The following is a 16,208-nucleotide window of genomic DNA, read 5'->3' on the forward strand; positions in this document are numbered from 1 at the left end:
GCATCCGCGGCCCCCCGCGGGCGACACCCGGCACGGACGGGGGCTCCCAACCAACCGCCCCCCCCGTGACGTCCACCGGTTCCCGCCGCTCGGCCCCCGGGCCGCAGCGGCCATCACCACACGCACTCACGTGTTTTCTCGAAGAAAAAGACCGAAACTGCCCGAGAGGAGGCTTTTATCTCACGCCAGGTGTCGCGAGATCTCTCCTGCCCGCCCGAACCCGAGCGGCCCCAGGGCCTCGACATCCGTCTGTGATTGGCTCCACGACGCACAGCACGCAAGATCTAGGTGCGCCTGCGCTTACGTCTGCGCTCGCTCCAGAGCCGAGGCTGGAAGGCGCAGGCGGGTGCTGGCACGTGAGGACTTGGTGATGCGGCTATAAATGTTAGGCCTGCCGCTACTCCTGCCTTGAGCCTCGTTCTTTCTCGCCTAGCGCTGGTACCTGCGGCCTGGTAGATCTGCGACTCTCGTTTGTCGAGGTATGTTCCGGGCAGAGCCGTGGTCGCGGCCCTCGCACCGGTGGTCCTGTGGGTATCGGTCTCATGAATGGGAGGCGGGAGCCCGGCGCTAGTTGAAAATCGCCTGCGGCCTCGCCCGTGGCCACGGGTGAGATTCGGCGCCCAGAACCACCAGGGGCCTCAGCTCACCGCCAACTGCCTTGATGTGGGCGGCCGAAACCCAGGCCCCGACAGGCGTCGCAACACCCAGGCCCCGGTGTGCCGCCCGCACGGTTTGGTCTCTGACCCTTTCTCTCTCCGCAGGTCCCTGATGCCTGAACCTGCATGCGACGCCGCCGGAACTGCGAGGGGAGGGAGGGCTGGTTCTTTCCTTCTCAAATAAAGCTGTTTGTTTAGGGGACTCGTGTGTGGGTGTTTTTGCAATCTCATTTATTTACTGTGGGAGATGGGTCTGGAGGGGGGATCTCCGGGGGATGCCTGACGGCTACAGACTTCTCGCTGGAGTACTACTTTGGTCTGCGGGATTGGCAGGTGACACCCCTTAAGTAGCAGATACAGGTTTTGAACTCTGATCTTTTCGTCCATACCCCAGACGTATCTTGGGGAACGTGCCCTAGGCTGAGGTGAGTTGGCTTGGGCCAGCAAACCTCTAGCAAGGACAGGAATGTAATGTTTACAGCTCAAATCCTTGCTGTCGTTCCCTATTGTTCTGAGAAAAGGGTTTAAGTTTTTTAGTGTTCGTCCAGGGAGGCCTCGGTGACCTTGGCACCCCCAACAGCTCTGAACCTGTAGTTCCTCATTCAGTTCTTCGCCAGTGGGAACATGCTGGTCCTACAGGTTAGACTTGATCATTTGATGCTTTCTCTCGTGAATCTGTCCAGAGAATTCTAGGTTACCTGCTTTGAACGACTTTCTCACACCCAGGGGCAAATCTGCAAAAAACCTCTCAAGTGTTGAAAAGTAAAGATGTCACTTTAAGGACTAAGGTGTGCCTGACCCAAGCTGTGGTGCTTTCAGTCAACTCATGCATGCGAAAGCTGGACAATGAATAAGGGAGACTGAAAAATCGATGCCTTTGAATTGTGTTGGTTAAGAATATTAAATATGCCATGGTCTACCAAAAGAATGAACAAATCTGTCTTGAAAGAAGTAACAACCAGAATACTCCTTAGAAAAACGGATGGTGAGACTACATCTCACATACTTTGGACGTGTTATCAGGAGGAATCAGTCCCTGGAGAAGGACATCATGCTTGGTAGAGAGTCAGCAAAAAAAAGGAAGACCCTCAACAAAACAGACTGACACAGTGTCTGCAACAGTGAGCACCAGCATAGCAGCGATTGTGAGGATGGCAAAGGACCGGGCAGCGTTTCGTTCTATTGGGTCATTATGGGTCGAAATGGACTTGACACCTAACAACAACGGGGGCCTTCCTGAGCTGCTGGACTCTGCAGTTTGCACTCAATTAAGGTCTTTAATGCCCTGCTCTGTGCCCTGGAGCTAGCACCTTAGGTTCCGGATCCTGGAGAAAATCAAGCAGCCTGTCTTGGGGGAGTGGGGAGGAGGGGGGCGTGGAGCAAGCCCTTAAAGCCTACTGAAGTCTCAGCCTTGAAAACCCGGTTGCTCAACCCAGTGCTGCTTGGGGATAAGTGGTCAGCCACCCCCAAGGGCAGAGGCTCTGGGTGGTGGCTGCCCCACCCCTCCCTGTGATCTGGCAGAGAGGCGAGCAGGGGCCAAGCAGTGCAGGGTCCCAGGGGGACCTAGGTCAGGGCTGTGATTGGCCTGAGCTGGACAATGCCACTGTGATGTCGGCCCCAACCAGCTGTGAAATGGAGGCCCCTGTGCCCTTCAGGTCAGTGAAGCTGCTGTCCTGACACAAATCATGGTGAGCCCAGGCCTTCTTGCCCCTTGCTCTTAGATCTGTGCCCAGGGCTGGACCCCACTACTTAGATAAAGGGTGACAGTGAGTTGCAGGCCCCCCGTGTGGGGCAGAGAGACCTTTCAGAGAGTACCTCCAGCCAGGTCTAACTCCAGACCAAGGCCGGCTTCTCCAGCCTGGGGCTGGTAGACTTGGGGGGTCTGGACCTCCACAGCTCCCACCTCAAAGCAGGTGCTACCCTGCCTCTCTACTCAGGGTTGTCACATAGCTCACCTTCCTGCCCAAAGCTTGCTGGGAGTCTCTGGTTGTGTGGAGTGGGGGGCCAGATCCTGGTCCCAGCCCTGACATTGGTCTGGCCTTTGCAGAGTGGAGGGTATGATCTCAACCTCTTCACCAGCCCTCCAGACTGCAACTTCCTGTGCTCCATCTGCCATGGGGTGCTCAAGAGGCCAGTGAGGTTGCCATGCAGCCACATCTTCTGCAAGAAGTGCATCGTCCGGTGGCTAGCCAGGTGTCCTGGGCACCCAAGGGGCAGGGATTCCAGGGGCACCAGGTGCCAGAGGGGTGGTGTGGCCATGGGTAGGCCTGGCAGCCACTCGTCCCAAAACAGGGGAAGGCTGGCCAAGCACTGGGTCACTATAGCCATAGATTTCAGCAACCAAAGCTGACACTAAGATGTGTGAGAAGCCCTCCATGGTGTCTGCAGCCCCACACCCCTACCTGCCTGAGCCTCAGTCACCCCACCCTCTGAGAGCTCCCTGTAGTGATTCCTTCATGCCTCTTTCCAGCTGGGACTGAAAAAGAAGGGGCCACCCAGAAAGAGCATAGCCAGGGGAGGCACATGGCTGCCACTGCCCCCTAGCCACTTTCCCACTGACCCCCATTTCTGCTATGTGCCTCCTTCCAGACAGAAGACCTGTCCTTGCTGTAGAAAAGAGGTGAAATGGAAAAGGATGGTCCACGTGAATAAACTCCGGAAAGTCATTGGCCGCCTGGAAGTCAAGGTGGCTCACAGCACCCCCCTCACCCCTCTCATCACCATTTCAAGAGCAGGAGATAGGAGAGGGGAGGCGAACCCCATTTTCAGATAGCACTGAGGGTTTCTGCTTCACAAACTTGGGGTCATCAGACCTGGCTGAGTTTGAATCATGGATCTACCACTTACTTGCTGAGTGACTGGGCAAGTTGCCTAAACTTTCTGAGCTTCTGGGCCCTTAGCTGTGAATAGGGGTAATAGAGAATTTTTAGAAGATGAAGCACCTAGCATGCCCGCCATTACTCTCCAGCTCCCTAATTTTACAGATGCGGAAACTGAGGGCCAAAAAGGAGAAGTGACAGGCTTCGAGTTTTGCAGGGGTAAAAAATCCTGGTATACAACCCCTGCCAGGCCAGCGTGGCCATATACCTACCTGTTCTCAGACTCTGCTCACCTCTCAGAAGTCGAGACTTCCATCTCCATGCGTTTGCCCACTGTTCATTCCCCTTTCCCCACTAGTCCTCACACTCAGATGGACTTGGGACGCCCCCAGTTTGCTGGTTCCTGGTCTGCAGTGTGGTAGAATTGGGAGACTGGGGGGGTGTGAGCCTGTGCGGGGCCCAGCTGGCAATGTCCAACCTGGTTTGGCTCATGAGGTGCCCTCCCTTGCCCCCAGTGCAAGAACGCCGAGGCTGGCTGTTCGGTGACGTGCCCCCTGGCCCATCGTAAGGGGCACCAAGACTCATGCCCACTCGAGCCAATGGCCTGCCCCAACGAAGGCTGCTCGGCGCAGGTGCCACGCCGAGCCCTGGCCGAGCACGGGCAGCACTGCCAGCACAGCGCCCAGCAGCGCTGTCCCATGGGCTGCGGGGCCACCCTTGGCCCTGCCGAGCGGGCCGACCACAACTGCTACCGTGAGCTGCGAGAAGCCTGGGGCCTGCGCCAGGAACGCAGCCGCGCCCTGCTGTCACGCCTGCGGAGGTGCGTGCGCCGGGTGCACCGCGCCACCAACCTCATCCGCCGGCAGCTGGCCCAGCTCGCCGACTTCCTGGAGGAGGACCATGCCCAGCTAGAGGGTGCACCAGAGGAGGAGGAGCCGGAGGCCGCCCCGGAAGGCAGCAGTGGGGCTGGGGTGTCGGGGATTCGGGCCCAAGATGCCTTGTACATAGAGGGTTAAATAAAAGAGGAGCCCAGGCCTGGCCCACCTCGGCGCTAGTGTGCCTACCTCTCCTGTCGCCTCCCCAGAATCGCTTTGACGTATCCTTTGAATTCTCTAGGCTGTTTCCCATCATTGGGTCTCTACACTGGCTCTTCCCCCTGCCTGGAAGGCTCTTGCCTTCCCTCACTCTTCATTGCCCTGGTTCTTTTCTCCGATCATCTCCCAGCCTCCTTCCAGGTTACTTTCTACCAACCTCTTTTACCAGCCTAAAGCCAATAGCACAAACCCCGAACTCAGTGAAAGAATCAACTCGTTACAGCAGCCCATAAAGCACCCTCCTGACCTCCTCCCTGCTCACTTCCTGCACCCACACTACTGTTACTCCTGCTACTTACCAGGTATGCAGCCAGCCCAGGACCTTTGCACTGGCTGTTCCTCAGCCTACTTCTCAGTGACTCCTTCTCCACCTACCCCATTTAAAACCGCACCTCCTGCACTCCGGCATCCCTTATGCTAGACTATATTTTCCACAGCATTTAACTATTATGAAGTTAACGCTGGGTTTAACTATTATGATTCTCTTGCCAGTCTCACCCCACCAGCTAAAACATGAGCTACTAGATTTGTGTTTACTGGTGTCTTCCAGGTGCCTAGAACAGTGCTTTGCACATATAAGGTATTCAATGAACATTTGAATGGCTCTGAAATTGCCCGATTTATTTATTTACCTGCGTTATATCAGACTGAGCCCCCTGAGGCAGGGACTGGTTCACCCAACCGAGCTTGACCCCCGTATTCCAGAATGCCGAGAAAGCAGAAATTTTGAGGTTGCTTTAATGATATTGGAGCCCTGGTGGCGCTGTGGTTAAGCGTTGGGCTGCTAACCAAAAGGTCGGCAATCCGAATCCACCAGTCGCTCCTTGGAAACCCTATGGGGCAGTTCCACTCTGTCCTATAGGGTAGCTATGAGTCTGAATCCACTCGAAGGCAACAGGTTTGGTTTCGGTTATTTATTTAGGGTAGTAATCTTGGGATTACTTCGAATACATTTTTTATTTCCATTAATAGATACAATCTCGGCGACCCCTGCCCCAGGCCCATCTACGAAGCCCCACCCTCCAAACCCGAAACGTCCTCACGCAGCTTCCCCTTCCTGTCTGAGCAGCTACCGCCCACATCAAAGATGGCTCAATGCGCAGCGAGCTGATGACGCCATAGTGGTCGCAGATGGTGACGCTATCGTAGGGCGCCGGGAGCTCGGAGTAAGGCGCTCGATTTGTCTCACGAGGTGGCGGCAGCATGGCGGGGGCCGCGGCCGGAGTGAGCCGTTTCAAGGCCAAGTGAGCCGGGGTTCTGGGGCTGCGGGCGCCGCCCGGAGAGGAAACTGAGTTCCTAGGCGTAGTGGGGTTGAAGGGATGCGTGGAACAGCGCCTGCCGCTGACTGGGCGCCCATTGGGTGTCTCGGAATGGGTGAGGGCTGTGTACGCCTGGTACGCGGGGTCGGGGGCAGCTGTGGGAAAGAAGGTGGGACAGCCAGCTCCGAGGGCGGGGACTGGAACCCGGCCCGAGCAGCAGGTGTCGGTTAAGTGAGGATCCCGTTTTAGGGCGTGAAGCAGAGACGAAAAATCCCAGAAGAGGGGGGAGGGATGGTCTGAGCACAGGTCGGAGCTGGTCCTGGGCCGGAGCGAAGCTCTACATCCCTTAAGCAGCCTGGGGAGCTTTTGTCGGCTGTTTTTTTTTCTCCGAGGAGCAAAAAGAGAGGAGACGGTGGGTGAGGTCCAGAATCCTGTGGTTGAACTTGTATTAAGTGCTTAGTGCCGGGGCGGGTGAGACTCAGTGACCTGCCTTGTGGAGCACAGTTTGATGGGGTAGCACATTAAACAAATCATTTCCATCACCAGCAGTGGGACTTCAGTTGTAAAAACCACTAGCTTGGTTTCATCTTGAGAATCAGGCTTCCTGACTCCTTCCCCAGTCTTGGTTCCCTGAATTGAGTTAACCAGGCATTGAAACTGGGGGAAGAGAGGCCCAGGCCTCACACAGGGAACAGCCTGTAGAAGACCCACAAGCAGAAAGCAGAAAATGACCTGTCAAGGGAGCTGGGCCCAGAGCAGTGGGGCTGCAGGGAGGCCTTTAAGAGGGAAGGGAGGAGCAGGAGAAGTTGATAGAGGTCCCTCTGAGTGAGACTTAAGGGGGGCTTCAAAGGAGAAGGGAGAGTTTTAAGCAGAGCAGGGAAATATCTGCAGGGTAGAGGAGCAGGCGGGGCCTAGAAGAGAGGCTGGAGCAGCTGCATTGGCCTGGGTGGCAGATAGGAAAGAGGGCAGCAGGAGTGAGGTCACAGAAAGGCTGCTTAGAAAGTGGACTCCAGGCCAGGCTGGGGTGGGAGGAGGGACCAGGGCTGGGGAAGAAGGTGCTGGACCTCAGGGATGAAGATTATCAAGGAGGAGGAGGAGGATGCTCTAGGCTCCATTGCCAGGCCCGGCCACATGCGACCAGCTGTACACTGGGGAGACTGGACTACCTGGTCCTAATGCAGCCACCTTTCGCTGCTGTGAAATCCTGCATGGATCTCCTGTCTCTGCAACACAGGGATAGCTGCAGGGAGAGTTCAAGAAGGTGATGATATGTAGAGCTCAGCTGTGGAGCCACCTCTTCATGGCTCAGGGACCCCATGTTCACCCTTGTCACTCTTTACCCGGGCCTTGCTGCTGCCCAGGAGCTGGCCTCAGTGCAGATGTTCTCAAGGGCAGGGCCACTCAGGATCATCTCTGGGAGAGCACCAGCACAGGGCCAGGCACAGGGACCAGGGTGGCTGATTCACTCACTCCCCCATCCTTCCTCCAGCTATGCCATCAAGCGCAAGATTGAGCCTTTCTACAAGGGCGGGAAGGTGCAGGTATCTGCTCAGGGTGGGGCAGGGAGTGGGGAGCCCGGGCTGGGTGGGGGGTGAGGAGCACTGCCCAGCTGAGACCCATCTATCCCCAGCTGGACCAGGCTGGGCAGCACATTTTCTGCGTCTGTGGCACCAGACTCAATGTCCTGGAAGTGGCTTCAGGCGCCGTGCTGCAGAGCATGGAGCAGGTGAGGCTAGAGCTGGGTGGGGGAGGGGGGGTGGGAGAAGTCAGCCATCCTCATGGCGTTGCGTGCCCAATCTTGTCTTCAGGAGGACCAAGAGGATATCACTGCCTTCGATCTCAGCCCTGACGATGAGGTATGTGGGGCAGGGATGGGAGGTGGTGCTGATCCCTCTCATGCACATTTTGGGTCCACGGTGGTGGGGGTGGGGGGGTGCTGTGCCCTTACTCCAGCTGAACCACGCCCTCCCCCAGGTGCTGGTGACAGCCAGCCGGGCACTGCTGCTGGCCCAGTGGGCCTGGCGAGAGGGCAGCATCACGTGCCTGTGGAAGGCAGTACACACAGCCCCTGTGGCTACCATGGCCTTTGACCCCACCTCCACACTGTTAGCCACAGGTAGGGCCCTGGCCGGGTGGGTTGGCTGGAGGGCACACAGGCGGGGGTGTTGGGAATACCAGCCCCCGCACATCACCCACACCTCCTGTAGGTGGCTGTGATGGGGCCGTGCGCGTCTGGGACATTGTGCAGCACTATGGGACGCACCACCTGCGGGGCTCACCCGGCGTCGTGCAGTGAGTGGTGTGGCCAGGGGCGGGGTGGGCGTTAGGCCCAGGGCAGCACAGGGCTGACGTGTCTGCCCTCTGCTGCAGTTTGGTTGCCTTCCACCCGGACCCGGCACGCCTGCTGCTCTTTTCCTCAGCAGCGGACGCCGCCATCCGCGTGTGGTCCTTACAGGACCAGTCGTGCCTGGCTGTGCTGACTGCTCACTACAGTGTTGTCACCTCATTGGTCTTTAGTGCTGACGGCCACACTATGCTCAGGTCAGCAGGCGGACCACAGCAGGCCTTGGTGGGAAGGGGGGTTGCGATGGAGACTCCTGAACTGAGGAGGCTGTTTCCCCCCAGCTCTGGTCGTGATAAGATCTGCATCGTCTGGGACCTGCAGAGCCACCAGGCCATGAGGACAGTGCCAGTGTTTGAGGTGGGGTGCCTGGGGTCCGCTGGGGTCAGTGAGTTGCCAGAGAGGGGCCCTGGCAGCAGCCTCTGACCCAGGTCATCCCCAGAGTGTGGAGGCCGCAGTGCTGTTGCCAGAGGAGCTGGCGCTTGAGCTGGGTGTGAAGTCCCCGGGCCTGTACTTCCTGACAGCCGGCAACCAAGGTGGGTGGAGCCAGGCCTCAAAGTGAGAGGTTGGCAGCGGGGACTGAGGTGGGCTTCCAGGTCTATAGGTCCTAGCTATCCTGTACTTGCACAGGCATGCTTCGTGTGTGGGACGCAGCATCTGGGCAATGTGTGTACACACAGCCACAGCTGACAGGCCCTGGGCAGGAGCTGACCCACTGCACCCTAGCCCGCACCGGCGGCCTGCTTCTTAGTGTCACCGCCGACCACAATCTGATGCTCTATGAGGCACGCTCGTTGCAGCTGCACAAACAGGTGAGCACTTGTCCTGCACAGTCTGAAATCATGTGGATCCATTGGCACTCTCCCACCCATGGACCAGGCTTCCGTCCCTCCTGGCCCCATAGTTTGCCGGCTACAGTGAGGAGGTGCTGGACGTCCGGTTCCTGGGGCCTGAGGACTCCCACATTGTCGTGGCCTCCAACAGCCCTTGCCTGAAGGTGTTTGAGCTGCAGACATTGGCCTGCCAGATTCTTCCTGGCCACACAGGTGTGCAGCGCCCACAAGTCCCTAAACCTGCCCTCCCCTGACCACCTGGCCCCTGACCACTCCTCCCTTTTCAGATATCATCCTGGCCCTGGATGTGTTCCAGAAGGGGTGGCTTTTTGCCAGCTGTGCCAAGGTGAGAAACCTTGAGGTGTGGTAGTCCGGGCCACTCAGGTGGGGGGCCAAGGCAATAGGGCCACCTGGCCTATCTCTTAACCCTCTTCTGTCTCAGGACCAGACCGTTCGCATCTGGAGGATGAACAAGGCCGGCAAGGTGGCCTGTGTAGCTCAGGGCTCTGGGCACACACACAGTGTGGGCACCGTCTGCTGTTCTAGGTAGTGGGGCGGGGTGTCAAAGGAGGCCAATACCCAGGTCCTGCTGATGGGGCTCTAGCCCAGGGAGAGAGAGGAGGAGGCAGGACAGAAAAGAGGGCTGGGAGAGGGTTCCTTGGATCTTTGGGGCTGGGTGGATGAACAAAGGACATTAGATTGGCGAGAACAACCCTGCTGGATGCCCAGACAGGGCAGGCACGCTGTATAGAGCTGCGATCCTGTCGTTGGGCCCACTCCTTGGGTGTGGTAGCACTAGGTTGGGGCACTAAAGTGTTCAGGTGCAGGCAGAGGGCTTGGGGCTTTAGTCCTGGAGATGTCTGGGAGTGACGTGTTCCCCCCCCCCCATTCAATGCAACCACAGGCTGAAGGAGTCCTTCCTGGTGACAGGCAGCCAGGACTGCACAGTGAAGCTGTGGCCACTCCCTGAACCCCTGCTGTCCAGGAGCACGGCCTCAAATGGGGGTCCCGTCCTCCTGCAGGCCCAAGCCACGCAGCGCTGCCATGACAAGGTGATGGCAAATGCTGCTGGGTGGGGGTGGGACAGGCCCTACCTGGGCTGGGGTCTGAGCCATCCACCTGCTACTGTCTCCAGGACATTAACAGTGTAGCCATCGCCCCCAATGACAAGCTACTGGCCACAGGCTCCCAGGACCGCACGGCCAAGCTCTGGGCCCTGCCGCAGTGCCAGCTGTTGGGTGTCTTTTCAGGCCACCGGCGTGGCCTCTGGTGTGTGCAGTTCTCGCCCACGGACCAGGTGCTGGCCACGGCCTCAGCTGACGGCACAGTCAAGCTCTGGGCCTTGAAGGACTTCAGCTGTCTCAAGGTGAGCCACCCCCACCCCAGCCCGACCCCCTGACCGACGGCACCTCACTCTGTTCTCGCCCCCCACAGACCTTTGAGGGGCATGATGCCTCCGTGCTGAAGGTGGCCTTTGTGAGCCGGGGCACGCAGCTGCTATCCAGGTTAGTGAGTCAGGGCTGGGCAGGGTGGGCTAGGTGGGCTGGCTTGGGACTGACCATCCAACCCCTTCACTCCTCCCCATGCCCACCCCCACCCCAGCGGCTCCGATGGGCTCTTGAAACTCTGGACCATCAAGAACAACGAGTGTGTGCAGACGCTGGACGCCCACGAGGACAAGGTCTGGGGACTGCACTGCAGCCAGCTTGATGACCACGCTCTCACTGGCAGCAGTGACTCCCGCGTCATCCTCTGGAAGGTGCGGGGGGCTCAGTGAGGTGGGGTGGGGTGGGTGCACAGGGAGGCTGGCCTGACCCCAATGTGATCTCAGGATGTGACAGAGGAGGAGCAGGCAGAGGAGCAGGCCAAGCAGGAAGTACAGGTGGTCAAGTAAGTCTACGCCCCTGCCCAGCCTCTTGTCAGCAGCCCCCCGTGTCTGAGCATTTTTGTATATTACTATCACCCTTTTTTCTGGGGATAGGGTAGTGGCATCATTGCTGCTTTATAGCAGTGGGAAACAGGCTCAGCGGAGACGCAGTCTGCCCTGTTCCCCAAGGGACCATCCTGCCGCCCCCTCCCCCACAGGCAGCAAGAACTGGATAACCTGCTTCACGAGCAGCAATACCTGCAGGCGCTAGGCCTTGCCATCTCCCTGGACCGGACCCACACTGTGCTGACCGTCATCCAGGGTCAGTACCACTTCAGGGGCAGGGGATGGGCAGGGCAGGGGTCTTAAGTCCAGCAGGCCCCTTCCCAGGGGATGGTCAGTGCAGGTATCTCAGGTCCAGCAGGCCCTTTCCCAGAGGATGGGCAGGGCAGGGGGTTCCTTGGGTCCAGCAGACCCCTTTCCTGGATCTCAGCTTTCCTCTTCCACAGCCATCCACAGGGACCCTGAGGCCTGCAAGAAGCTGGAAACCACAGTGCTCCGACTGCAGCGAGACCAGAAAGGTTGGTCTGCAGGCAAGAGCTGGTCAGTGTGGGAGTGGTCTGGTGGGTGGGGCTGACCATTCCTGTTGCCCACAGAAGCCCTGCTACGTTTCTGCATCACCTGGAACACCAACTCTCGGCACTGCCACGAGGCCCAGGCTGTGCTGGGTGTGCTCCTACAGCATGAGGCCCCCGAGGAGCTGCTGGCCTATGAGGGCTTGCAGGCTGCGCTGGAAGCCCTGCTGCCCTACACCGGTGCATAGCACGGCCTGGGGTGGGTGGGGCAGGCACTGGGCCCCAGGGACCTCCTGACCCACCTCTGTCCTCCCCCAGAACGGCACTTCCAGCGGCTCAGCCGGACGCTGCAAGCAGCCACCTTCCTGGACTTCCTGTGGCACAACATGAAGCTGTCCCCGCTCCCAGCTGCCCCCCCAGCCCTCTGAGACATACATAAAGGTGTACTTTTCTATCCTGCCTCTGGTGTCTTTCTGAGCAGCACTGTCATCCCAGGTCCCTGGCCACAGTCCCTTCTCTGCACCCTGACTGAGGTCCCACCAGCCCACCCCTCAGTGTGACCAAACCAAAAAACCAAACCCACTGCCATTGAGTCGATTACGACTCACAGCAACCCTATAGGACAGAGTAGAACTGCCCCATAGAGTTTCCAGGGAGCACCTGGCAGATTTGAACTGCCAACCTCTTGGTTAGCAGCCGTAGCACTAAACCACTATGCCACCAGCGTTTCCACTCAGTGCGATCAGACTGGGTTTATTCAGAACAGCTTTACTCAGAAGAAACAGGAAGCTGTGGCCACAAAAGAGGTTGGTCTCATCTCACTTCTCCAGCACCAGATGGTGCTGCTGCATTAGTAGGCCCCTAGGGTCGGAGCCTCCAGTTGAAGGAAACCTAGAGGGGCATTCTCTGAGCTAGGTAGGACCCTATCCCAGGCAGTTCTGGAGCCAGGGCCCTTCCAGCATGGTCTAGGGCTCCGCCTTCCCGGCCAGAGTGCAGTGTCAACCCTCCCTACTCAGTTCCGCACACCTTCAAGCGGGTCTGGGTCCTTACCCAGTGCCCTGTGGGTGATGATGATGCCTCAGCAGCTCTGAATGGCAGTCGGCTGGGGCCGGGCGGGGTTGTGGCCGGGAAGTGCTCCAGGGCCTGGCCCGCACTGTCTCCAGCCGGCAGCCCTGCCCAGAAGCGCGCCCAGCGCGTCAGGCCGCAGCAGCACCGCAGACAGAAGGCCCGCGCGGCCGACACACTTGCGAGGAGGGGCGGAGTTAGATTAGAGCTCGGCCCCGCCCCCGCCTGGCTTGGCCGCGCCTGAACTACGCCCGCGCACTTGCTCAGGCACCAGGCGCAATCTGACCTCTCCAGCACGCGCACTTGCGCCCCAGCGGGCACAGAGCTCATTAGCTCCGCCGCTCTTGTAGGCGCGGGAAGCACAGAACTGCAGCCCTGCCTGTGGGTATGGGGGGAGGCGGTCATCGGGTCCTCGTCATCTCCTGCTGAGTCACCACCTCCCAGTTCTGTTTGGATCTCTGCTAATGTCAGAGACTGCTCAAGCCCACTAGGGCCTCCTTGCTATGGGGACCCTGCCACCCACTTTTACACCCGCCCAAACCCACGGCCTCCTCCCTCGGCTGGGGTACTTTCTTCCTCTGCTCAAACTGTGCTGGCAGGCATTGGAGGGCCCGTACTGCTGCTCCCGCGCGGCGGTGTCCCCCTCCCGCACCTGGCCTGGGGCCACCTCCTCCAGGTAGGGAGAGGGAAACCAGGCCATCTGTTTGTCCTTGTTCTCCACCAGGCACCAGCCTGTGCGCCAGTGCGGCGGGGTTTCAGATCCCGAGGCCCGCTGGGATCAGGGGCAGAGGGCAGCCCAGACTCCTCCCCAGCCCTACCTGAGGGTTGTCGCAGTAGCACATCCAGGGCCTCCCGGGCCTGCACATGGAAGGGTTGGCCCCGTGTGTCCTGGGTGCAGTAGGCAGTGCAGTCTCTGGTCCTCCAGGCTGCGGATGTCAAGCCTGCCCACAGGGTCCGGCAGAGGCTCCTTCCGGGCGGTCGGAATCACCAGGCTGAGGAGGATTGCAGGTGATAGGTGGGAATGGACCCACCATCCCCACCTCTCACAAATCTGCCCAATCTCCCAGTCTTTGCGTGACCCCTCCTACCCATACACCCTGTGCTTCCCCATCCTCCAAATGCCTCTGTGGCTGGGAGTTGGGGTAGGTCAGGCACCTGCCGGGTGGCAGCGTGGGCTACAGGTCCAGGATTTGCGGCGCGAAGAAGCTGTTGAGCGCCAGGCGCCGGGACACGCTTTCTACCGCCATCAGCAGCATCTGGACATAAGCCTCTAGGAGCCGGAGGCAAGCCAGCCCGCGGCCCGTGCGTCCCCCGCGCGCCAACAGCGGCACGTGTGGGAGCAAGACAGGAGTGGAATGTGGGACCCCGTCTCGGGGTCCCTCACCCATGTCCCAACCGCCCCGGCCTGACCAGGAAGCGCGGGGAGAATGAGGTTGGATCTGCGCAGCAGGCCCGCCTCCATCTGGAAGGCCTCTTGAAGGGTCTTCCGCGGCAAAAAGCCGGCAGATAGGTCTCCGAGAGCTCAGGGGTCCTCCGCGACGGTGGGGCCGAGTTGGGACTGTAGGGGTTGGAAGCTGCGAGGCACAGGAGAGCCCGTAGGCGGGGGTCACTCGGGAGTCATGCATTGGAGGCAGTTCGGGGACTCGGGGGTCGCCCCAGGGTCACTCACGTGGAGCTTTCTGAACTCTTCGCGACGCCTGAGCACGAAAGTGTCACCGCCTGTCCTACCAGCGCACGGAGAACTTCTGAGGGAAAAAAAGTTGGGGATCCTCGCAGGGGCGGGGCCAGGGACTACACCTTCCCCTTTGGGGCTGCCAGTGACCCCATGGAGTACCTGGAGTCTCCTGGTCTGCACCAGGGCGTAGACTCGCACACACACCACGTATCGGGGGCCTGTCATGGCTGAGTGGCTGAGGCTCAGTGGTCCCTGCCTCCTCCCTGCCGGCTGGGGGCTCCCAGGAACAGGCAGGGCTGGCCAAAATTCCCTGACAAGGCCCGAAGTTGGCCAGGCTTGTCACTTGGGGAGGTGTTCAGCTGTGGGTCCCTCTCAGGCTCCCCCCACTGCCCCCTAACTCTGAGATATGGGGGGCAGGAGCACAGGGCTGGGAGGCCCAAGGCAGAGGCCCTGGAGGTATGCACGACTTTGTGTCCTGAGGAAGGGGCGGTAGAGGGACTGGAACTGTGGGTGAGGCCCTTCTGTCCCAGTCTGGCAGAGGAAGGAGAGGGAAGGGCTGGCAGTCCCCACATCAAAGTGCCGCCTGGCCCAAGCTTTCTCTCCTCCAGTGCAGGGCTGGGGCCAGGAGGGCTTCCTGTAGGTGGACCCCTAGGCTCTGTCTTTGTACGTGCCTGTGGAGCTGTCTGCAGTTGCATCGGGAATATCCCTACCCAGTGCTAGGGGCTTTAGAGTCCTTTGTCTCTTTTAATGCTAAGGGAACAGTTCTCTTAATGTCCCCAAGCCACAGACGAGGAAATTCATGTTAAACTGATAATTAATGTGAGTTTTTCTGTACATGTGCACATGGGGGGTGGACCCCCACAGGCTCACCCTAAGTTTACCACATGGTAAAGAGACTTGGGCCAGAAGGAAAAGGGGGAGGTGGCAGGCAGCCAGGCTTGTTCAAGGAGCAGCCTCTAAATTCATAGTTTGTCACAATTTACTGCAAAGGAAAATCCCACCCTTAGCCTTTGAGGGCAGAAGTGAGCATTCCCCCACCAGCCTGGGCAGTGGGGCGGGGAGGCTGTGGAAGCCCTGGGCAGAGGCTTGCCTGGGTGCCCACCACTTATAGGGGAAGTGCCCCACCTTCTTATAGAGGAGACTTCCGGAGCCCCATCCAACCCACAGGAAGAGCAGTGATTCTTCCTGGAACTGGGGACCCAGCTTTCTCAGGAGTCTCTGTTCCCTAGACATTTCTCCAGGAATTTGCCCTGGCCTCATCATTTTCTTTTTTCATCAAAAGGCCTTTGTGTGTATGTGTGTCTGTCTGGCCAGAGACCCCCCCCCCCCGGAGCCCTCACACCTGCCCTGGTCTCCACCCAGGTGATGAGTACCTGCTGACACAGGTCTGAATCAAAGCTTGATTTCAACTCAGCTATCACCCTCCATCCATCCTCAGGAGACCATGCTGAGGGTCCAGAGCCTGCTTCTCTGGAAGAGAGAAGAGAGAAGCCAGGGAAAGGTGAGGGCTCACTCGTAGCCAGCAATCTAGGGGAATGCTATGGCCCCTCCTGATCACAATGCCCAACCCCATCAACCCTGGATCCTCCCCACTCCCTTCCTCTCCACAACCACTACCCACCACAGCTCCTCACTGCCAATGCTGTCCCATAAAACCCTCTCTCCATATGACCTTTGCAAACAGAAAACAGATTATGTCCACTGGTTCTTCCCAGAACCATCCAGCACCTTCCCAACACCCTTAAATTCCCAGTCCCACAGAGGCCAAGGTCCTGTGTGACAGCCCCTGCCCACTCCTGGACCTCCCTTCTGGTCACCATCACCAGCATCCTGCTACCTCGGGCCCTGGGCCTTGACTGCCCTCCTCAGGCATTATTCATCACCCTTCAGGTCTCTACTGAAGGGTCACCTCCTCAGTGGCTTCCTGAATTTACCATGCCCTGTACTGACTCGACAGCACTGGGTTTGGTACATGCCCCTACCCACTGTTTGTAAGTGAATATTTATTTGTGTGCTTCTGTGTT

The 16,208-nt window shown here is 58.9% G+C and overlaps 3 protein-coding genes, 1 long non-coding RNA gene and 1 other non-coding gene across 6 annotated transcripts; 4 read left to right on the forward strand and 1 right to left on the reverse strand.

The window, feature by feature from the left end:
- Nucleotides 1-27: 27 nt before the first annotated feature.
- Nucleotides 28-858, forward strand: LOC135232952 (uncharacterized). The gene is made up of 2 exons (XR_010323591.1): nt 28-479; nt 762-858. It is a non-coding gene; the product is annotated as an uncharacterized LOC135232952 (long non-coding RNA).
- LOC111752719 (small nucleolar RNA ACA64) lies at nt 567-694 on the forward strand. Its single transcript, XR_002787617.1, has one exon. It is a non-coding gene; the product is annotated as a small nucleolar RNA ACA64 (small nucleolar RNA).
- A 1,000-nt stretch (nt 859-1,858) lies between the features above and the next one.
- Nucleotides 1,859-5,471, forward strand: RNF151 (ring finger protein 151). The gene is made up of 4 exons (XM_064294781.1): nt 1,859-1,912; nt 2,494-2,849; nt 3,246-3,342; nt 3,991-5,471. The coding sequence occupies exons 1-4, from the start codon at nt 1,859-1,861 to the stop codon at nt 4,489-4,491; spliced, it is 1,008 nt and encodes a 335-aa protein (XP_064150851.1). The 3' UTR covers nt 4,492-5,471.
- Nucleotides 5,472-5,647: 176 nt separating this feature from the next.
- Nucleotides 5,648-12,235, forward strand: TBL3 (transducin beta like 3). Of its 2 annotated transcripts, none has more exons than XM_003417678.4 (22): nt 5,648-5,813; nt 7,318-7,369; nt 7,459-7,554; nt 7,637-7,684; nt 7,803-7,944; nt 8,036-8,120; nt 8,199-8,369; nt 8,454-8,529; nt 8,612-8,705; nt 8,800-8,981; nt 9,074-9,215; nt 9,290-9,348; nt 9,445-9,548; nt 9,907-10,054; nt 10,138-10,368; nt 10,437-10,507; nt 10,605-10,761; nt 10,834-10,892; nt 11,088-11,191; nt 11,379-11,450; nt 11,526-11,684; nt 11,763-12,235. In XM_003417678.4, the coding sequence occupies exons 1-22, from the start codon at nt 5,773-5,775 to the stop codon at nt 11,870-11,872; spliced, it is 2,403 nt and encodes an 800-aa protein (XP_003417726.1). In that variant the 5' UTR covers nt 5,648-5,772; the 3' UTR covers nt 11,873-12,235. The 2 variants fall into 2 exon arrangements, with proteins under 2 accessions (XP_003417726.1, XP_023413297.1); XM_023557529.2 differs by lacking the exon at nt 5,648-5,813 and adding an exon at nt 5,830-5,943.
- NOXO1 (NADPH oxidase organizer 1) lies at nt 12,197-15,551 on the reverse strand. The gene is given in 8 exon segments (XM_064295367.1): nt 12,197-12,834; nt 12,836-12,904; nt 13,148-13,241; nt 13,328-13,407; nt 13,409-13,501; nt 13,665-13,842; nt 13,905-13,992; nt 14,179-15,551. Coding segments are annotated over 8 exon segments (1,215 nt in total). The 5' UTR covers nt 14,410-15,551; the 3' UTR covers nt 12,197-12,452.
- Nucleotides 15,552-16,208: the final 657 nt, after the last annotated feature.

This window comes from Loxodonta africana, chromosome 12 (genome assembly GCF_030014295.1).
Source record: "Loxodonta africana isolate mLoxAfr1 chromosome 12, mLoxAfr1.hap2, whole genome shotgun sequence".
Lineage (NCBI taxonomy): Eukaryota > Metazoa > Chordata > Mammalia > Proboscidea > Elephantidae > Loxodonta > Loxodonta africana.